At 41.2% G+C, this 23,541-nt stretch overlaps 1 protein-coding gene and 1 long non-coding RNA gene across 3 annotated transcripts; one reads left to right on the top strand and one right to left on the bottom strand.

The window, feature by feature from the left end:
• Positions 1-7,257: 7,257 nt before the first annotated feature.
• On the bottom strand, positions 7,258-11,721 carry GPR85 (G protein-coupled receptor 85). Of its 2 annotated transcripts, none has more exons than XM_048933419.1 (2): positions 11,478-11,721; positions 7,258-9,978 (listed from the first exon to the last, which is right to left on the bottom strand). In XM_048933419.1, exon 2 carries the CDS (start codon positions 9,801-9,803, stop codon positions 8,691-8,693), a length of 1,113 nt encoding a protein of 370 aa, XP_048789376.1. In that variant the 5' UTR covers positions 9,804-9,978; positions 11,478-11,721; the 3' UTR covers positions 7,258-8,690. The 2 variants fall into 2 exon arrangements, with proteins under 2 accessions (XP_048789376.1, XP_048789378.1); XM_048933421.1 differs by lacking the exon at positions 11,478-11,721 and adding an exon at positions 11,089-11,174.
• A 1,071-nt stretch (positions 11,722-12,792) lies between these two features.
• LOC125700448 (uncharacterized) lies at positions 12,793-20,666 on the top strand. The gene is made up of 5 exons (XR_007379931.1): positions 12,793-13,623; positions 14,627-14,796; positions 16,135-16,197; positions 18,684-18,778; positions 20,581-20,666. It is a non-coding gene; the product is annotated as an uncharacterized LOC125700448 (long non-coding RNA).
• Positions 20,667-23,541: the final 2,875 nt, after the last annotated feature.

Here is a 23,541-nt window from a genome sequence, read left to right as displayed (position 1 = left end):
AAAGAGTGTGGTCTGGGCCTTAAAAACTCCTTTCTTAGACAATTCTAATACAAGTGAATCTATTGTCTTTAGAAATAAAGGTTTATGCCTGACTTCACTGAAAGCAATAGGTATTTTATTACTAATTTCAGTATGGTGAGGGATTTTCTATCTGTTCTACCAAATAGTCTTTTTCAATATTTGCAAAGAAGCAGTCAAATAGAAATTGTTATAGTTACAGCACTTCACACTTATATTCAGTGAACAGAAATTATCTTGACAGCTTGATTTCTAATTTTGTACTCCGTTTGTATGCTAAATCTGACAATACCCAGGTAGAAAGCCAATGTTTAATGGATTACAAGCATGACTTAAGAAAACACAGCTTGTTTAGCTTTACACTGCCTCTTCTGAACTTTAAATTAATACATTATTTAGTAGCCAGCATTTGTGCTTAGACAGCATGGCTCAGATATCAATACCACCCCAAACAACCACATTTGCCAAGCCTGCCTTGTACAAAAGGGATTGAAGATGTTTGCGTAAGAAACACGTGGAAGCAGGAAATTAACTCCTTCAGCTGCAATAACTGTTACTGCATCAGCATTCAATTAACTGGCATCAAAGCATCACAATATTCCCACTGATACTGTGTTTTCCATTGAGACTTGGGGTTCCCCCAGCTGGGAGAGGGCGATGGGCACTTTTGTGACTGCCTTCAAGTTAGGATGCTAAGAAACAAATTTAACATGAAATTTTAATCCAAAAGATACAAAATGGATTTTTTTCCAATACAAATGAGTACAATACACATCAGCTTTTGCGCCAGTGTGACTGCTACAGGAAGGTCATCTATACAGAACAGTCTCCACAAACAGTGGTTTCTGTCTGCTTCAAGATTTACATTTTTACAAGGAAATTATTTGATCTCCCATTCATTCCTTTTGCACGCACCTCTTTTTCACCCATGAAAACCAGAAACTACTCACAACAAAAACTGAAAGGAAAACAAGTTTCAAACATTTGAACAGCATGGACCGTGTCCAAATAACCCATCTGGGCTATCTCCTTAGGCTGATGGGTTTAGTGACCAGAACCACCCACAAGCTGCTTGGGGCAGGAACCAGCCTATTATGGGCTCAAATTCCAGACCACCCCTATGTAAAGAAGTGGGAGCAAGGTTTTGCCAGCAGCTCTCCACCCCACCTTACTGCAAATACCCTTACCACCACTTAGGAACTTACAAAGAGGTATACAAATAAATCCAAAGGCATTATCTACTAGTACCAGCACAGGAGGATACCACTAAATGTCCCTCATCTTCCTTGTGCCTGACTTTATTCTCATCATGCTCCAGTGTGATGCTCCATGCCTTCCACAGGAGTTTGAAGTGTCTCTACTCATTACCAACTATACTGCAGTATTTTGAGGAGTCTGAAAATAATCCATATATATGCATATACGTCCTCCCTTGAAAGCAATCAGCAGATTGCTTTTGCGCATAGCCTATGACATAGATTGCTGCTAACACTCCGTACAGCGTCCTCTCACCGAGAACTAGTCAAGTAAAAAACATCAGCGCTTACATTAACCATCATGATCTTCTAGTTTTTATTGAGACAAGATTTCACAAAAGGAAGATTTTCCTTGAAGAGGGACTGTGTCCAAAATTACAAGGATTACATGTCAAATGATACTCTTTTTTTTGTTTGTTTTGCTTTATGTCTCTCTTGCTATAGCTTTGACAGAGTACATTAACTGCATTGTGACTATACTTATTTGTGTGTTTACTTGTGTTTGCTTTCATTTACACAATCATCTTACAAAAGGAGCATTTCTCTTTTGTGCTAGGTATCTTAGGATTAAATTTAAAATTGCAGTTATCCAAATATGTTATTTTAGGAGCCCCATCACTATCACTTCTATTGCCCAGTCATTACCATAAATTATGACACAGAAGCTAAATATACATTTCCAGTCTTTGTGATGTCCAAACAGTCCTGCAGTCAGAGAAATCGAATGTTCCCTGCAGTGTGCCATAATAATCTGCACTGAGTGTTTTGGATCAAACAGAAGAAATTTCCAAAGCTGAAGGGCCTTGACAGAGAATTCAGGAAACATAATTGTAGAGTGCCTTAATTTCAGAAATAGGATTTGTGTTGTCTCGAACACAGGAATTGCTTATGGAAATGAGCAAGCACATGCTTTGATATATACCTCCATAATCAGTGCAAAGCTACAAATGATCTGCCATTAAGTATGCATTGTGAAGACTATACAAACTCGATTAAGCATAAAATCAACTTGTGAGGGGTGGGATGGAGTGGACTGGTGGAGATACAATGCATTTTCAAATTAAATAAAATAAAAACAGATCAAGAGTAAACCAGATCTCAGTTACTTCTAAGAGGGCAACAGAGCATGAAACACCAACCAGCTGACATAAACATTTACCTCTGGACCTCTGCTTCTCCCATTACTTCTTCTGTTTTGAGAAGACAAACACGTATCACTTGTCTGCAGCCTCTGCATGTTTTCTGGGCATTTCTGATCTCTGCTCCCTGCTCCATTTCACCATAAATACCAAGAGTATGCACAAATGATGTCTGACCTAAGACCAGCATGGAAGTGGTTACAGGCTAGAGGTGCACTGGTTCCATGGTTTCCTTCACTGAAGGAAAATGGCAGGATTTTAGCTAAAACATATACAGGAGTGGAAACCTTACTGTATTCCCCCACCTGCTGCCTAACGTAGTCAGCTTATATACATATGCTTGTCTTGAACTGTCTCAAGCATCCCATCCTCCAAAATTATGCAGAACTCTGTTTTTAGCAACTTCTTCAACTTACTTAAGGATGTTAACATGCCTGAGCTTTTTGATTATAGAATGAAAATTATATAGTTGATGGTATATAGTTAATGGTAAATAATGGAGAATTTAATCCTGCTTATAGACACCAGCAAAACACAGACAAGCTGATAGACTATAATCATGTGGAAAATGCAATACATACATGATAACCTTTCCCACTGCAAAGATTACCTCAACAAACGTATTTCTGGCTTCCTTCTCTCCCACACACTTCTTTTCAAAGTTTGCCTTTGCTTTCCTAAAATTGAAACTCTAATATTCCAGGAAAATATGAGAAATATTCAACTGGCAGCGTGAGACTGGACTTCGTTTGCTTGTTTGTTTTCCTAAGTGATTGCTCACATTTTTAAACATAAGCTTCATAGGTTTGTTTAAAATGTCACTACAGCAACTTAATAAGTGGCATACTAATTGAAATTCAAACATATCATACTTGGGATTTTTAATTCCACGTTACAGAACAACTCGTCTTAACCAAGAAATGACAGGATGACAAAAAAATATGCATCTTTGGCTAGATGGCTCTTTAACAAAGGTGAAGTAGACTCTTCCTGAATTAGCACAGAGATAATTTTGAATAATCTCTGGAGACAGTAATTTGCCTAATATTTATTGTAGCTAATGCAATTTGTTGAAGATTATATCAGACGAATTCTGTTTTGAAAACTTGTGTTCATTATAAAGCACAGTACAAAGACTGTGATGTAAAGAGTAAGTCTCTCTGGATTGCATCAGTCAAGCCACTGTCTAAAGGCATTGCTCTAAGTGCACCAGGTACACAAAATCACTGAATACTGAATACATTTATTTTGATTTAAATGGCTGAAGATTGTTGTTACTTATTTCCTCTTTAGACTATTACAAATGTAGTTTATTTACTGTGGCACTCCTTTGATCACCATATACTTACGTAATTGCACATTTAACATAAACACACAAAAACCCTTTGCTATTTATAATGAGCAATTTTTAAAATTTGAGTTTTTTCCCATACTGTCGAGTTAAAGACTTTATCCATTGAAATGGACAGTTTCATCATATTTTTTTTTCTTCTAAATATAAACCATGAGCTATTTTCAGGCCACTCAAGGGAAGTCATGGTATGTAATATCAAACTCTTTGATCCCTTGCTGCCCTACGCATCAAAAAATGCCATCTTGTCCTGGTGCTAATGGACACAGCCACAGCATGCTTAAGTTGATTACCAATGTAGATCACTGGTTTCTTCATACTCAGAATCACTTCAGTAAACAAAAGGAGAGAACATCTACTGAAATTTACTTTTGAAGAACAGTATCTTAGAGTGAGCCCTTTCTTTTTTCTGAGAAGTCAACCAGATCAGTAGCGTGCACTTACACAGCTCTCAATGAATATAAGCTGGAAGGAAGCTGTCTATGTGGTATGCAGAACTGTGCAGTCAACTCCTGGCTGTCTGTGGGTGTGTAACCCAGGTTGCAGATTAGCACAGCTATGCTAAAACAAAGCAGAAAAAAAGGAAAAACACCCACCATTTTCCTCTGAGTTTCTACTTCGGCTTTTTACTTCAGCTTAACTTCATTCCTCAAAAAACGTAACAAACACAGGAAATTCTTGCAGTCTAGAGTGCGTATGCCTTGTATTATCTATGATTTAGCTTTACGCAAGTTAGTCTACACCATTTCTATTGTCAACAATTGACATCTGACTGTGTAACTATGGAAGAGCCTGGCAACCCACAGTTCTATTTAACATTTGCTAAAAAACAAATGTTAGTCCAAGTACCTCTCTAATCTACCTCAAAAAACATCAGGCTTCCCTTTGACGTTATTTATTAAACACAGGGGTAATAGCAGCTTGCAGTGACACTGTGCTCATGTAAGTAAAATGTTTTCACGCTTGAAAGGCAGAGCAAAGACAATACAAGCGAAAAAACTCAGTGCATTTATAAGGAGATAGATGCAGAGGACTCCTCTGCCCCCGAGGCCTGGAGAATGGCTGAAAACCATTGCGTAATAATCTTCTATGGCTGTACCGACAACCTTGCATTAATTTTCTGACTGTACATTTGATTTATTTAGAGAGTTTATGCAGCAACAACTGTGCTTTTGTTATGAAGGGGTTGGAAGAGAGGAAACTGCTTCCTGTTGCCTGCTCCTCATCCTGATTTTTTCTTTGCATAACACAGACAGCATCTTCTTCATTATCAAAGCCAAAAGCCAGAGATACCCGGTGTGCAAGACAAGCACCCTGGCATGACATCTGCAGCTATGAAGGCAGCTGGAAGGAACCAGTGGTCTCTCTGTATTCAGGAAGGCAACCCGGACACGGACAAACTTTGGGCAACCACCGGAAGTCAGTACAGCTCGTCTGTCTGTTCTGGAGGAGAAATGGCTGAGATACATAAAGAGCACTGGGGCAGGATAAATACAGGACTCAATATATAAAATATCTCACCTGGAAGAAGTGATGGAGGCTGCCAAAGGGCCAGCGGCACGAATAGATTGGGGAAAAAATCAGAGGAAGATATTTTTTTCTGGACAGAATCTGTTCTTACACCTTTTTTCTGCCACTAGCTTCTCATTACCCATGAGCATTCAATATCAGTGCAGACATAAACCAGCATGATATTCTTTGCTATTCTGAAGTAGAAGAGTAATCTACCAGCCCAGTAAGCTTTGGCACCAATGTCACATCCGTACTAAAATGAAAGCAGAAGGCTTTTCATACTGTGATGCAAGCATGTACTGAACTGGAAGAAAGCCTTCTTGCTCCTCTGAATTTATACCCTGATGCATGAGGCCTGATGTGGCAACTAGGATCAAAATGACAGCCATGTCAATATCTGCAACTACTGCTTTGGTTCACGTATATGTGCAATTCTTTAGGAACCCCTCAACTACTCAACATCCTTTGCCAGTGAGTTCCAGTGAGTAGTAACTCTGTACAAAATGTTACTTCATATGTTGTCACTTAACTTCTCTGCACATTCCCTTGTTCTTTTAACACTGGAGGGAATAAAAGGAATTACATCTTACACAACACTTGTACTGGAAAAATACAAAAAAACACTTAAAGCACTTCTCTGTCAAGTAGTAACACACTTGCATAACTTTCAGTTAGTCAAAGGGATTACGTTGATATCAAAAGAAAAACATTTAGCAAAATATTTGCTTTCAGACTTGTTTACCGTTTATTATTTTAATTTACATCAGTTTCTGCTTGCAAAACTTCCAGGGAAATAATTTAATTTTTTTTTTTTTCCCCACTGCATAGTAAACACAGCCTTCTTAGTATTTCAGAAGCATAGTACTATAGAAACGTCAGGGCCTGCTTCTGCTCCAAATGAAGTTAATGGGAAAACACCAACTGACTTTATTAGGAGTTAGGTCAGGCCCCAAATATGCAGCTCTTGAAATGTCATCATTTTCTGGCTAATTTTCAGAACCGACTACTTCTACAACTGTAACACTATTTACAACTTTATTTATATGTACTTCTTTATTACAATATGTAATATCAATGTTCCTTGTAAAGGTTACTATTTTATAGAAATTAGACTGAAGTTATTGCCAATCAACCTTTTAATAAACTTAAGTGGGATAACTTTCAGAATTTTTCTCAACACACGATTCAGCTTTTATGCACTCTTTCCATCTTTGACAATTGCTTAACTACCTTAATTTCAAAGCCTTTTCCAGCGTAATAAAAAAGTCCTTTTGGTAGAAGTTTATTGGTCCCGTTTCAAATTATGTTCTGAAACATTCTTGTACTGATGAGGACTCATTATTTCAGCATTTTTTTCTGTTTCAACACAGTATATTAGGCCATGCCTCTCAACCAATCAACCTCAGTATAAAAGTGTAAGTGAGGTCAAACAGATTGCTCACTAAATCTTTGATCAAGTTGTCTGATCACATATAGACACAACTCTCTGAATTGTTGCATATGTTGTATACTGTTATCATACAAATTTAAGCATTTCCATTATTGACTGCTGCTTGTGTACGTATAGATTAACTTGCTGATCATAAAACTACAACAAAGGACAACATACACCAATACTGAATCAAGACCTCTAGTCTTGTCGCTCCAGAAATTAAGAAAAAAATCAACGTTCTTTATGATCGACTGACTCGTGATGTTGTGCTTCAAATATACACATTTTCCAAAATCAAACTGTGAAGTTAATGTCAAATACTGTGTTGTAACTTTAAATATAACTGACATATTAAAACAGATAGATGGGTAATTATGATAAACTACACAATAGTGCTACTGTAGATAATATCATTTATCAATCCTGTGGTCCCCATCATTCATGCATTTACAGTTTGGGAATACAGTGACTGCAAAGGATAATAAATTCATAATGGCTACATTCTCAGTACTTCATGCTAGCTCACTAGACAAAATAAAAAAAGGTTAATTGTATAACTGGAAAAATGTAAAATTTTATTCCAAGAAAATTAACAAGCTACACAGGTAAATTTTGGCAAATGCAACTTTATATTGAAATCCACACATCTGTATCTTAAAGAAGGAAAGACTCACAGACTCTAATGTATTTCTAAAATACTAAGAAATCATATTATATGCTTTCACAAGTTAAAACTTAAATAATTTAAAACAACCAATACACCAAAATGTGCAGAAAATATAAACAAGACTGTGCCTTCAGTAGAATAAATGCTTCACAAATTGTGCAAGATATCATACTAAGGCTGCGGTCTCCCCATGACAGCTGTCTTAAAATATAAACATACATCAACTGCCTGTGTTTCTCAGAACAAACCAGAAAGGGCGGCACACCTAGAAAAAAATCGTATCATCCCAGTGATGTGCATACTGATTTTGGGAACCATCGGAGTAAAAAGGAAAAAAGAGGACTAAGTGATCGTTCGTGCACTCCCAAATGACTGACCAGAGTCACTGATTCAATTTTCCTTGCTTATTTGCTTCAATGCTAAACAAAATGGAAGATACTAGATAACCCTTTAAGGCAACATGTGTTTATTCTGTATAATTATAACTGTTCAATTATGACTGGATATTATCATTAACGTTGCCTAACAGACTGATATCTAGCTTTTTAAAAAATATAAATAAGAGTCTATTAAACTTTATACCAAGTCAGCAAAAACCACAGAATACAGTTAAATGTTATTATTTCACTGTTAAGGAAAATGGCATTTAGAAAGAGTAATATATTCGGAAGAAAAAAAAAAAAGAAAAAAAAAAAGAAAAAGAAAAGAAAAAAGAAGTCTAAATGAGAACAAAAATACTGCTTTGGAATGCTCCCCAAAACTTACTCACAAGGCAAACAGATTTGTAAGTGTGATAATCCAATAATGCATGGCACATCTTTAATCAGTTACAGTACTTGAGTCCCCAGTTTTCAGTCTTTGCAAAACAATAATTGTATGAAATGTTTTAAAGGTCTTCAGATGTCTAAAATTAGTTTTATCAACACATTAACCTCATATCAACTTAATTTATTAAGATGTCCAATGCTAATGTTTCTGATGGTCTTATTTTATGTAGTGATATACACAGCATTTAGCACTGATACTTAGCACCTGCTACTTTCATAATCTAGATTTCAACCACATAAAGAAATTCAGGGCAGTAGTTCAGTCCTTTGTTCTTAATTACAAACCTTCAGCAGTGGTCAGCAGGAACATGTTTAGGTTTAAAATAGGATTAGAGGTGAGCTATTGCAAAGACTGCAGAATGTTGCCCAAATCCTTACAACTGCTGACATCCCATTCTTGATTTTCTTCTCAAGACATGGCTACAGGCCACAATTGCTTAGCAGAGAATGGTAGTGTTTCACAAGGCTAAAGATTTACAGATGCTCCCTCATATAACACAGTAAGGTTCCCTTGGTAACCTGGATTTTCTGCAGTAAAGAAGGGTTGTGCTGAAACAGCGCCTCAGCTCCCTGTTGGAGAAAATGCAGACAAAAGGATTGATTCCAGCTTGGGCAAAACTCATCCAGACAGCGGCCGTTAGAAATCCCCCCGGTACTACAGGCCCTCTTGCAAAAACTCTCCAGTAACAGGCTACCAAATAGGGACCCCACAAGGTCAGAAAGAGGAATGTCATGATGTAGAACATTCTGCTGATTCTCTTCTCCATTTTGAACTCGTCTAAAACCAGTAGCCTTCTCCTGCCCGTGGTGTTGGCGTTCTGCCTGATTCCCAACAAGGTTGGCGGTGTGGGACCCCTTCCAAATCCAGCCAGCCAATTAGCAGCTGCTTGACCACTCGCTCCGGGACCGTGAAATGTCCAGTTCTGGCTCACCGCTGCAACAAACTGGACTGGCTTCATTTTCCTGCGATCGTGAACAAAAAATATCAGCTTGAGGTAGACAAGCTGTGTGGCTAGGAGGATGAGGGCAAGAAGAAGCATAAATCCCAAAGAATCATTAGCCCTGAAGGAACGATGCTGGAAAGTGCATTGGTCTTCCTCCCTAATGAACGAGTAGGTGCCCACATCTAAAACTGGGGGGAAAGCCATGGCTACAGAGAGAGTCCACACCATACAGATCACGGCCAAACAAGTCCAGAAGGTCAGCCTCTTTGTATAAAAACGGTGGTGGGCAATAGCTAAGTATCTGGTGACGCTTATGCAGAATAACATGAAAGCGGTGTGAAAGCAGGACAAAACCCCCAAAAAGGCAATCACTTTGCAAGTAAGAGTCCCGTACGTCCAAGTAGAGCCATTTTTTACAGAGGTGAAAACAAATGGGAAACAAATTGCAGATCTGAGGATATCTGAGCAGCAAAGATCCAACAGGAAGTAGTAAGGAGCTCTATGCAAGGTCTTATCTTTGACTAGCAAAATGGAGATCAGAAGGTTACCCACCACACTGACTCCTATTATGAAACCCAGTGAAGTCAGTTTCAGAAAAGCTGTTAAAGGAGAGAGATTTTGTAAAATGTTGTCAGCTGCATGGCTGTAGTTCGCCATAGATGGATGGATGATATGTATATTGCCTCAGTCAAGTCTCATGATCTATATATAAGAAGAAGGAAAAAATAGATCCATACATCTTACTGAAAATGTAATCCACAAACAGAACTGATCTGGTGTCTAGTCATACAGTACATCCTCTTCGTTCTGATTTGTCATGCCATCAAAATATCTGAAAAAAAATCGAGCTATCAGTTCTTAAGTTAACAAGAAATGATGTCAGAAAGTGCTAACAAAGATGGTAATTTATGGAGAAGCAAATGAAGTTGTAAATTTGAGTACTATTGTTTGTTTTTAAAAATCACGAGGCTTTCATAGATACATGCATACATACATACTGTTCAGCATGTTTGATCACTGGCATTTCACAGATCTGGCTGGTTACAGTCTCAGAACTGGCCAGTGCCCCTTAGCTTTGGTAGCGTATGTCATTCTACAGTCAAAGCCTCGGAGATTTTATGAATCGAAAGATTCCCAGTTTGCGAGCCCAAGAGCTAATCACTGACATCCTTAAAAAAATCACCAACGGCTGCTGGTATTTTGACATTACCTATGTTTATTTTACGGCTACGGTATTTGTCAGTGTTTTAGAGGCGGCTGCTGTGTTGATACGGATCACACCCAAAGAAACCCTGCAGAATTTATGTTTTTTAACCCGAGTCACCAAAGCACATTAATCACACCGTGTTAGTTCATGCACATTCTAAGAGAAACGGTATTCATTATCTCCCTCCCTTCCTCCTGCAAACCGTAATTTCATCATTTCGGCTTCCAAACAAACAGGTACGCCAGGCAGCCGATGGCACTGTGCTTCAGGGTCCCCCCCCTCTCCGCTTTAATGCAAATCTTTAAAGCCTCGACATCATTCGGAATAAGCAACGCTCGATGTAAATACCGAGACAAAACAGGCATCACACCCAAGACATAATGCCCATCCTTCGGGGAGGGCTGCTTTGGGCTATGCTTAAATAAACATATCGTACATCGACTGCATCTTTTACTATTATTATTATTATTATTATTTCCCGCTGATCGGGGCTCCACAAAGCCCGCTAATCCTCCCGGCGAGCGCACCGGGGCACATTTCATGCAGCAAAACGAAATAAATGGAAGGGCTCTGCCTGCCGCTGTGCCGCCGTTGTTTTTTTCCTCCCCCCGCGCCGGGGACAGAGCCCCGCAGCAGCCCCGGGCTGCCCGCCGCCCGCACCGAGCGCCGCTCCGCCAGCTCGGGCGTGCAAAGCCTATTCCCGCTGAATCCCCGGCAAGATCCTTCCGTTCTTACCGTCCGCGAAAGAGCCCGATCGCCGCCGTGTAAACAGACGCCGATCAGATCATGGCATCGTTTTAAAACCATGAAATCAGGCTCCCCCTCCCCCTCCCGCCGGCCCCGCCGCTTCCCCTCCTCCGCGGAGCTGTCCCCGCCGCGCGGCCCTGCCTCCGCGCACACGGACACCGCACGCACCGCACACACCGCGCACCCCCGCCCACGGCCATGCAGGGCCGCGCCGCGCCGCCCGCAGCCGCCGCCCGCCAGCCGCAGCCGGAGCCCTGCGGGAGCCCCGCGGCGGGGCCGGGCAGCGCGCCCCGCGCTTCGTCCGCTGCCATCGCGGAGCGCTCCCCGCACGCACCCGCGGCTGCGGCAGCCCCGCTCCAGCCCTTCCTCCTTCCTACCTGTTGGTGCCGGAGAGCCCCGCGTGCCACAGCCGCTCCTTCCCGCGGGATCCCGCCGGCCTCCTTTAAAACCCTCCTCGCCTCCCTCCGCCGTCGCTCATCCTCCTTCCCCTCATCCCTTTTTCTTTCTTTCTTTCTTTCCTTTTTCCTTTGCCTCGGTACCCTGACGGAGCGCCCAGTCAGCGGCTCGCCCGGCGCATGCTCGCAGCGCCTCCTCCCCGCGCCGAGCCCCGTCCTCCCCTGTCGCAGCGGCACGGTCCCCCCCGTACCGCGGCGGCGGCGGCGGGCTGGCCGGGGGTACGGCGCCTCAGCGGCGTCCGCTCGCCCGCCGGGGGCGCGGCAGCCGCCGTCTCCTCGGGGAGGGGAACGCGGCTCCCGCCTCAGCGAGGGGAAGGCGGCGGCACGTCCCCATCGCGAAGCGTAGCCGAGCCGGATTTATCGCCGAGCCCGTTAGTGGAGAGGGAGGGGGAGGAATTTGGTCCAGCGCTCCTTGTTTGTGCCTTTGAACTCCCCCTCCCGCCCCTTTCGCTGGAAACGGGGGCGAGGAAGCGGCCGCCGCGCGGCTGTCGCCCGCTCGGATCCTTCGCCGGCGGTCCCTGCCCCGTCCCCGCCCGCCGGCCTCCGAGCGGGGGGTCCCTGAAACCGCCGCGGTTCGGGGAAGGCGTATTGGCTGCGGGGTCGTCAGGGCGCCGCGCTTCCCCCGAGTCTTCCCACCCCGCTGCCGGCACAGCGCCTTTCGCAAAATTCAGGCAGAACAGCGCAGAAATGCCGGCGCGCTGCATGGCGGCGGGGCCGAGCGCTCGGTCAGCCCGCTCTGCCCCAGCGGGGCCAGCGCTCCCCTCGCGCGGCGCGATGGGCCGGGCGGAGGGGCGACTCGATGGGCCGGGGCCCGGGGCCCAGCGGGCCGGTGCTGTCACTGGACGGAGCCGGAGGGACCAGTGGCGGGTGCGGCCTAAATGCTGTCAGCCGGTGGGCAGAGCCGTGTGGGGTGCTGCTATCCGGCAACCTGAAGAAAATGGGAAGGTTTTGGGGAAAAAAATAAAACCTTGCAAGAGCCTGTCCCTCAGCCCTCCTGCCCCCTCAGGCTGCGTGGGAGTTTATCCAAGAAAAATAGCTTTTAAAAGGGAGCTGCATCCAATATAATTTGTTTTGGCTTGAAAGAGGTTGTGGAGCTTCTTTTGGATAGGGAGATTGGGGTCCTGAGGAACTTAGAATCATAGTATTATTAAGGCTGGAAAAGGCCACTAAGACCATGTAGTCCAACCATCAACACATCCCCACCATGTCCGCTAACCATATCCCTCAGCACCACACCTCCACAGTTCTTGAACACCTCCAGGGATGGTGACTCTTCCACCTCCCTGGGCAGCCTGTACCAATGCCTCACCACTCCTGAGAAGTTGTTTTCCCTAAGATCCAGCCTGAACCTCCCCTGGCACAAATTAAAGCCATTAGCTCTCGTCCTATCGCTGTTGCCTGGAAAGAGAGACTGACCCCCACCTCACTACAACCTCCTTTCAGGAAGCTGTAGAGAGCAATAAGGTCATCCTTGAGCCACCTCTTCTCCAGACTGAACCCCCTTTCCTCAGCCATTCCTTATAACTTTCTCACTGGAATCTTCCAGTTGAGTCAAAACGGGTTATTCAGGGGAATAGACCTGTGGGGGGGGGGGCTTCATAATGTGCATCGTGTCTTTGAGACCCTTAGTAGACTACAGGTATCTTTAAAGCTGCTGTCAAAGTTCGGGTTCTTTTTGTCACAATCTAAAAATCATTTTAATTAAGGGCCAAACCACAAGATTGGTTTCAGTGGCAGTGTGGTTAAGCCCAAAGATCTGCAGTCATTGGACAATTCAGTTACTTAAAACAAAAAATTGCAGTGTTTCACACGTGTCTTCTTATTGAACAGAAAACTCAACAGGTCTCAGTTGCCACATACTTTTTTCTTTTTTTCCATGAATGTAATCAATATGAAGTTGGGTTGGTGGCTCATGTTTGGGGTTAATTTCCCTTTTACAAAGATTTTTCCAGCTGTTTTCCAGTTACTCCTGTTGTTAAATATGTGCACACAAAGCTACATCTACCGTGACTTTTATAGTCATTCTCAAAGTTAAAATGTGAAGAACAAGAACATGACTACCAAGCTGGTAAGAACAGCCTTTTTACTACAGCAAAGAATTCTCTGAATGCTTTAAAAATAAAACACTTTTTAAGTTTTAGGGATTAGGAAGCAGGTTAATCATATCTGTTACAGGACAGCTGTAGTATGTTCACGGTCAGAGCCTATTTGTAGACTCTTAATTTAGGATTTGTATTTAGGAGTAAACAATATGACATTATTGTCAGTGTCATCATTCCAAAAAAGGTGTCATGCAGTAGTTTCTAAGGACAGACGTAGAGATCTGTTCTGAGTTATTCTTCAGAACAACAGTTCTAGAGAATGGAAAGGTACAGAAGAAGAATAGTGAGGAAGCCTTTCTCACCAAGTGAGATGATTGCTCTGGGCAGCCTGGTCTGGTGGTTGGCGACCCTGCACATAGCAGGGGGGTTGAAACTAGATGATCATTGTGGTCCTTCTCAACCCAGGCCATTCTATGATTCTGTGATTCTACAATTAGGGTAGCCAGCAGAATTTGTTGGGGCTTTGCAACAAGAAAGGATCAGGAACTCAGAGTAAGTGGCCCATTCTTCAGTGTAAGGGCAGCAACATTAAAGGCAAGAAAGAGAACCTGTGTGCCATGTTAGCATCTCAGAGGAAAGAAACAATTACTGTTGGGAAGGTAAATACCTTTTCCTCCCTTCTGAACAGAAGTGTGCTTTTCCCCAGGAAAGAAGGGGAAGAGGACAGTGTATAAGTGAAGAGTAGGAGCAAGAGAATTTACTTACCCCATGAGAGCTAACAGCAGATTGTTTAGAACACTCTGTAGAGACTATGAAAGCCAAAAATATTTCCTGTATTTACAGGTTTGGGCAAACCTACTGTAAATTCATTGAGAGTTATAGTACAGAGCTCTTTCATTTTGTCCTTAAATAGTTTTTTACCTTTTCAAAAAGAAAGAATCATAGAGTAGAATGTAACAGGTGAGTTACTCTGCATTATTGTTTGTAACTAAGGGTCCCATATTTCGACTGTTAAAATTTTCTTTTCAGACAGTGTTTGAGAAGAAATGAGGGTCTGGATGCTGTGAACTGGACCTTTTAGATCCACTCCCAGATCAGGATCACCTTATTGGAAAGTCATACCTAGCAGTATTTGGTCTTCGGCAGGAGATCAAGGCAGCTCATTCCCATGAGGTTTCTATTTGGGTACGCATAGCCAGGTAATCAGGAATTCTGGAACCTGCAAGGCGGATGGTTTGAACGCTGTTGTAAAGAAACAGCAGTAGTTTGGGTGCATGGCACTTGACTTCTTTTGAGGAATCGTGTCAAATTTGTGAGCAAGCTAATCATGCTTGGTAGGCGATTCTCATTGTCTTGAGCTTTTTCCTAAGAATGGAAGAGACTTTTTAGAAATGTCTGGCACTGAGAAATCTCGCTAATGAAGTCTGAGGTAGAGATTGGGCTGGAGCACGGGCTAGTGATGACAAGTGACTATCAGTTGAAAAGATGGAGTGAGATATTGGCCTCACCATTGTCAGTAACAACTCTCACCAGTTTCAGCGGAATGAGGATTTCAAGTCCAGGGCCAGATGCTGTGAGTAGCTAGCCTGTAAAATATTCATGCCTCTGCTCTCTTGATTATTTCAGAAACTAACGTGTTTACTGGTGGTTTGGAAATTTGGCAGTATGTAATGTCTGCTCAGTCTGTTAAGTGCAAACTGTAAAGCACTGTAGGATTTTGTGACATTTCTTCAGAACAAGAAAGACACTCTGCAAGGTGTACCTACCTCAGTGCAGAGGCCAGCAGAAGATTTATGTATTGCTTAAGAGACTGTGATAGATGCTATCAAAGTACATCCTTTTCAAAGGGCTCAAGGAATTCTTCCAAGGGAAATTTCATGCCAGTGCTGTAGATTTGTGCAACTTTAGAATAGTATTTAAGTAGGACTTATATAATACGGAGACCTGTGAAAGACCCCTGCACAGTGGAGAATTTCACCTGCAATATATTTGGTTCCTGTGCTTCGTAAAGTGTTTGCAGAGTAAAGACACTGTTGGTAGTGTCTGGCTCCTGGATGGTTCTGAGCACAGACATAAATTTTCCCCCATGCTGAAGATGTCTGAAGTGGTCTCCCTCTCAATGATGCCTATTTTCTCCTATAGCAAAACTTCATTCATATGACTATCAAGAACAATTCCTATGGATAATTATTGCAATTTATTTTTATTAATTTTTAGCCAGATCCAGTTGTTTTTTGAATATTTCTCAGAGGTGTTGAATGACATATTTTAAAACTGTTTCAGAAGTGCCCTCTGAAACTTAATTTTTGTTCTTGAACATTGATCTGTGTTGTATATTTACATAGGGATAAATAAAGATTTAAGGGCAAATATACAAAAGGTTATCTTCTGAAAATACACAGTCTTTAGAAGGAAATATCTTCTTTGTGTGACTGTAATGGAAAGAAACCAGTATGCTTCTGAAAATCCCATTAGATATTTATCTGTATTCCCAGGCTTCTAAACACTTTTTAAGGCTTTTTTTTCCTTTTCATTAGAACTATGTTTGAGAGATGGAGCACACATCTTTTGCATCTGGCTTTCATAGATACACTACATAAGTAAGTATTATAGTGTTATTTTTCATGCAATTTAGGTAGTGTGGACTTGACTTCACTTCTATCAGATAGTCAGAAATGCAAATGAACTTAACCTTGTTCATAAATAATTACCTATATGAATTTGCACTGCTTATTTATTTGTGTGAGCAAGCAAAGGAAGTAAAAGTTGGCCTTGTTATATATATATGTGATTTAGAGAGAGAGAGGTTCACGCTGCCTTTGTGGTTTGTGCACCATATGTGTGCTGTTCTGTACCGAAGAATTACCAAATTATTTTCATAGCCAGGGTGGAGTGGTAATAAAAACTGTTCAAGGATACAGATACTCACATCCACAGTTATGCAAATCAGTGATTTACAAGGCTTCTCAGAAAGTGAAGCCTCCTACTTTATGATGTTGGCCCATGACATCAGAGGCGGATGTTGGCAGTAGATTGAACCTTCTGCCAGTATCCTGTTGTTGCCCTGCAACAGATGGCAGCAGAGGGGCAGGCTGACAAAATGGCGGCTGGCGTGGAAGTGCCATGAAGCAATGCTGTGTCACTGAATTCCTCCATGAGGAAAAAACGGCACCTACTGACATTCATCGATGCTTGCCGAATGTCTGTGGAGACCAACCAGTGGGTGTGAGCACAGTGAGGCAATGGGTGGTGCGTTTCTGCTGTGGTGACAGTGGCAGTGGGTCAGCTCCACTAATGCAGATGTTTACGAGTGCGGCATGCAGGCTCTTGTTCGTCGCTGGTGAAAATGAACAGCTAATTGTGGTGGCAGTGTTGAAAAGCAGTGGTTTGTAGCTGAGAATTTTCTCTGTCAAGTAGTGTTATTGTGCTCTTTGTATCTGTTGTAATTTCCATGGAAATAAAGAGGAGGCATTACTTTCAGAGTGATCTGTGCATTTCCACAGGTATAAAAATAATAAAAGGAACCTTATAGTAGCTTAAGGAGTCATTCCAAGCAGATAGATTTGTTAAGATAATATTTTTGAATGGTTGAGAATATTTGTCTGATTTTGCCATCTTGGGTTCTTCATAAATTGTATATATAAATAATGTCATATTTTAAATTAAATTTTCGAATAACTTCTTCAGCTCAAATGAAAAAAAATAGCAAAACAGAGACTAAACACTATTTTGTGGACCCATGTATCATTTTTTTTTAATGTGAGTAATACTGCACTTGCAGTTTTGTTAGCGGGCAGTATTAAAATTCTCATTCCATCAACAGTTTTTAGTTAGTATGAGCAGCAGCGTAGTCCTCTGTGAGGTCCTGAGCTGCTGACCTTGGGAGGACACTTCTTGTTATTCCTTGTATTTCTGGGGAGGAGAATGAACCTCTCACCAGTACTTTAAGAGAATGTGGGCCAAGCTTACTGAAGGTTGTGCTATCTGTCCACTATCTGTCTGCTCTCCTCACTTGCCAGAAATTCCGTTGATGTTTTGTTAATTGGATGTGGAATGGGAGGAAAAATCTTTCTTCCTTCTCCCTTGCCAGAAATAAAATACCCTTTCTTACAAACAATAGATGGGATTTGTTGAAGCACTTGCACAGACTAGGGATAGTCTCACAGAAGTGACGACTCATGTATTTAATGTATTTTAATCTGAAGTTTAATTAATCCTATTAATTGTACAAATTTATTGTAAGCTATATTGCAGTGCATCTTTCAACTACTGTAAATGCATTCCTTGCGCTCATGTATTTTTTCTGTGCATGACATACAGTTATATGAAGTCATCGTAGTGGTACAATTCAGCAGCCAAAGCAGTGGAAAGGACCAGTGCTAAGCATGGTTATGAACTCATGACTAAGTCACCCTAGGTGAGCGGTGTGACTTTTGCATGCACCTTACCAGTAGAACAAAAGCAACATGCTGTGAAAACAGCAGAGACTTTCAGATTCAGAATTCAGGAAAGGAGGTGGGAGCACTGACCCAGGACTGTGCTATGAGCACCCTCATCACCCCTGGCCTCCTCTCTGCCTGCTGTTACAGAGGTTACTTTCTGCTACCCTTCTGACCATGTGTGGTTAAGAGGGAGGTGTCCTCAGTCCAGGTAAGATTTCTAGCCAATTCAAGTCAGCACCACATGACTGTTAACTTAGAAAGCTGTGTATGTGTACTTCAGTGCAAAAATTAGTTACAGTGAATTTAGAAGTGCAGTCTACTAGCTGTAGAAACCAGTGTTTGACAGAAAGCATGTAGATTTTCTTTTTTAAACAAAAGAAGTGTTTGGTTTTTGTTGTTCGCCTATCTCACCCCTTCCCAGGTATTATGTTTGATGGTCCTTTGGTCTGTTCTATTTTAACACTTGAGTTTCAGTAAAATGCTTACTCAGAGGCTATGTCATGCTCTTGGTTTACTTTGCTAAATGGAAAGTCAGGACTCAAAATAAGCCAGCCACTGCTGAAACGCACAGCACTCTGCAGTGTCATGGTCATTAGCAGTGCCAATCAGCATTCAAGAGCCCGTTTTTTTTATCACCATTACAGATGCCACTGGAACACTGTGGAGCAAAATGAATAGGGTTGGTGACATTACAGAGAGACTGCTTGCCTTGAGAGAGGAACCTAAAAATGCTTGAGAGGTGAGGGAAGGCTGACTTCTTCCATCTGAGCTCTGTCCAGCATTTTTATGCACCCAGTACGAAGTGCAGAAAGCCTCATGTTTGCTATGCATGTCGCTATACCGGTTATGTAAAGCTATTCTGTCCCATCTCTTTTTGTGCTGTTGGCTCACTGGAGATAATTAGGAAGTGGTTGGGGCCTAATGAGAGGAGTGATTATAGTTCATTATTTTTCATATACTTTCTATCATGAAGCTATATAATGACTAAGTAAATTTATGCACATTTCCTCCTTTTCACTGAGCCTGCAGTGAAGTTTTAGTGAAGTAAGGTACATGATCTCAGAGGCATGCGAGGTCTCTGAAGTTTTGTGAATGTAGGTGTTGGCAGGTTGCCGTGGAGTTTACCTTCTTCCCACTTGCATTCTCCGAACAACCTAGGGACAGCCCTTTCTAATCCAAACTCTGTGACTAGGCTTGTTTATGCACAGATGCGTAGCCTCTGTGTACACCATGCTAGTAGAACCAAAGATCTTGCTGGTTCTGAGATAGACTGAATATATTCATTAATTTGATATCAAACTGATTAATAGTCACACTGCTGAGCTCCCAGAATCACAGAATCACAGCTATGCTCACTCCCGCTTGCTTCTGTTGCACAGTTACTGCTCCACTTCTTCTAGTGCTCAAAGAACTATTTGCAGGACTTATTTGTGTGCAGCAATGTATCTCAATCCCTTTTTGCAGAGTTAAGAGTATCAGATCTCCAATCTTCTGCCATCTTTAAGGTTAGGCTAGAGGTGAACCATGAATGGACAGCATGTTGTCGGATTACAGACACTATTTGGCAATAGCATTTGCTATTTCTAGCAATATACTGAGAAAGGGATTTAAAAATAATAGGATAAAATAGGATAACTGTCACTGACAGCTTTCAGAGAAATTTTAGGCCATGCTCAGGGACAAAAATTAACAATGTCAGTGTTAGAAATACTTATTTTTGCTGATGTGGTCGGTTCACAGCTAGGCATTAGACTTCCTACTAATTTATTGTTTCAGTTTCTATTTGAATACTGACATGTACAGTATACAGACTTTGAATTGATTCAAAGCTCTGAAAAACAAAGAAAACAAAACAAACCCACAACCAAACAACCAACCAAAAAAAAACCCCAAAACAATGGTTAAAAATAATATATTATCCTGAATGATAATTGCTTTGAATGCTTAGGATTCAAACAGTGAAGAGTCAAGTCTGTAACATCTGCCATGGGAAGTAAGTGCTGGCTTTGTGAGTATTTAGCATGAATATATCTCCTACTTCTGATCTTCAGGTCTTACAATCTAGAATGTAGAAATACTCCTGGGTGCTTGCATGTCACCTCAGCTGCTACCTGTTTAATACTACTTATTTGGCAGCTAAAGCCTAGTGGCACGGTTTCCTTTTGTAAGTTTGTTGGTTATTAAGTATGAAATCTTCTCATTTATAGGTAGAATATGGAGAAGCCATTCTATGTTACAGAATCATAGAATAGTTTGGATTGGAAGGAACCTTAAACATCATCTTGTTCCAACCCCACTGCTATGGGCAGGTCACCTTCCACTAGATTAGGCTGCACATGTCTCACTGTACCCTGGCTTTGAATACTTCCCGGAATGGGGCACTCACATCATCTCTGGACAACCTGTTCCTGTGCCTCACCACCCTCTGAGAAAAGAATTTCTTCCTAATATCTGATCTAAATATTCCTTCTTTCAGTTTAAACCATTACAAGCCATTATCCCTTTTCCTATCACTACACTCTTTCCACATCTTTCCTGTAGGCCCCTTCATGTGCTGGAAGAAGGGAACACTGGAAGTGTTAAGACACTTGTGGTGCAGATGCAGGAAGCAGCCTATCTCAATAAAGGTAGGTCATCTGTAAGAGGTACGAGTTGATTTCTGCAGATACTATCAGAGCAGCACTGTGATGGTACAGTAGGAAGAACTGCATGATTGCAGTTCTGTAATGGAATTTTAAATCCAAAGTTATTACTGAATTTCATGGCGGTATGAAAGAATGAATGTTTTATTGAAATGTCACCTACAGAACTAATTAACCTAATGTTAGCAGTGGCAAGATCTGGTCCTTAATTGGACTAGTATTTGCATATAATTAGGCAATGTTTGAATATCTAATGGTATTTAAAGAAAAGAGTAAAAAACAGAGCAGCAACAGGATATCGTGCTGCACTAAATAAGACACTCAGCTGGCAGGAGAAACACATGGTATCTGATCCCTGCTATCTGAATTGTTTAGTGATGTTTTCATTCTGTTTTCTGCTTGACTACATCAGGTCAGGCCATGGAGCAGCAGCCAAGACCTAAATCTTACAGTTAGAGGCAAGTGTCCTAGGCAGTGGACACAATAATCAATTTCTCTTTTCACTTCTTTTTCTGTTTTGTTTTGTTTTGCAGTGCCATTGCCCTTCTATTTTTACATTCAGAGAATCCAGAATTGGTATGAAATCGTGTTCCAGGATTGCAGCTCCTGGTGCTAAGTGGTGATGCAGAAGGTGGGCTTCCTGCAGTATTTATATGTGCTGTGGCCTCAGTGCTGCTACTGCTGCTGCTCCTTCCTTGAACAGGCAAGTGGGACTCTTCTAAGGACTTTTTCCGAGAGGAAGACACATAGATCATCCTCCATCTCACAACTGGATTGCAGAGATTTTGTTGCATATTGTTTTTTTTGTTTGTTTTTTTAAAGTTCAGTGAACTTATTCACTCTGTATTATTAACATAAAATGTGGAAATAAGAGATCCAAATACTAGTGATCTGCTTTTCCTAATCTGGGATGTGTGCCTGAACATAAAAGCACTCATTTCCTTTGATGAGTGAACATACCAGCTCCTTGCAGTACAGGATGCAGCCAAGGAAGATACCTGTTGGGTAGTTCTGTGCTGCCTTTGGTATTAATGTTATGCTTCAAAAACTAACAGAACATTTAGTTGATATACTGTATATCTCTATTATGTATAATATCTCCTCATAAATATACATGCATAACAAAACTGTGGCAATTTGAAGAATTTATGTAGAACTTATAAATTCCCTTTGATATTATGGGTTCTCCAGATATCTCTGTTTCAACCTGCACGCTCTGTACTGAAAAGAGAACAGTTTTTTTTTCCCAAGCTTTTTGGTGTATTGAATTTTCAAAGGGCCAACCATAGAACATCATGAAATGCTGACAACCTAAAGTCAAATGGAAAATTCTCAGACCAAAAGAGTTAGCAATTGCTCAGAATGATTTATTTGCCAAAGTGGATTAGTTATTAAATGTGGACCACATCCTCAGGAAACCTAATGATGCTGGCAGAGAAAGAAAAGTTAAAAAAGGAGGAAGGTAGCCTAATGGCCAGTCTGGAATGAGACAGAAATGAGAAGAAGAAGTGTGTTGTAGAAATGTAAGAAGTGTTTTTCTGCTATCACAAGCAGCCAGAGGCAATTGAGTGGATAGAATTTGTGGAAACACAAGGCTAGATTTAAATGTACTTTTGACCAATTTGGGTGAATTATATAATGGAGTTGGGATAGCTTTGAGTAGATACAGGGAGGAGGAGAAGAGAGCTATAGTTAACAGCCTTAGTTTGAAACTGTCAGACTTTTGCTTCACTTTGCAGCCTCAGAGTACGATTCTGGACCTGCTTATATCAAAACAATTTTAAGTTGAAGTGTTTTTTTGACCCTTAAGCCCACTAACCTTTACTTTAAAATCTGCTAAACTGGGGACACAGATATTCAAATATGGCTCCTAATGAATAGATAGAGTAAGGCACATTTCAAAACAATACTAAATGCCTTTTTTTATTGTAAAAATGTGTCTTAAATCATGCCTAGAGATTTCTGAAATTGAACAATATAAAAAAGATGAATAATGACTAGTACTAAGAATATGCTGAGATTTAAACACTGGGTTTCTAAGTGCTAAAAGGAACAAAGAGATACAGGTCTAGTAGACCTTGAATCAGGATCATGTCTTAAAGCTTAGATATGCTGCAATGTGAATAAAACTGCATGATCTAGCAGTTTTAAGAAAGAATTTCTGAAGTGATTGCACCAGGGTGATGGTGAAAGATTTGTTCTGTTCTGTTCTGTTCAGTGAGAAGATCCTTGAAGGAGATTTTTGAACCAGTGTAGTTTACATGCTTTTATTTCTGTGGTAAGTTTAGAGAAACATAAGTACTTATAAAACACATTGCAAATGTCCTAGTTCGGTATAACCTGCACATTTCTCCATCCTGGTAATGAGACCTGGCATAGTTACTATAAGCTGGTAGTAGGGATCAAATCGCTCAACAAGGAAAAAAAGCAGTCCTTCACTCATGAAGTCTACTTCCTTAGTTTTCATTTCTTCGTGACAAAATGAATGTAGCTGCTGCAAACATAGGACAAGAAGAAGGTGTGGTGTTTTTTCCACAGCAGATAAAGAAAAGATGAAAGCTCAGTCCTGTGAGAGGATGTGGAAATCTTTCTGAACAAATATCTCAGCTGCTACTACAGGAATGAGAGTGTATTTAAGGTCTATTTGTCTGTGCCTTTCACCTTGCTTTTATGACATTTGCTTTGCAAACATGCATTTTGCAGTGAATCCATCAATTTTTGTTGTCCTGCATTAAGATAGATGTCACTGTAATATATTAAGGCAGCAAACTGACATCTAATAAGTACGGCCAGTTTCAGATAATTGGGAATTCACTTTGAATACACTCACTTTATTTTGGTGGCATGCATAAAGTGATCA

The sequence above is a fragment of the Lagopus muta genome, chromosome 1, assembly GCF_023343835.1.
Source record: "Lagopus muta isolate bLagMut1 chromosome 1, bLagMut1 primary, whole genome shotgun sequence".
NCBI lineage: Eukaryota > Metazoa > Chordata > Aves > Galliformes > Phasianidae > Lagopus > Lagopus muta.
This window is presented reverse-complemented; position numbering and strand designations above follow the sequence as displayed.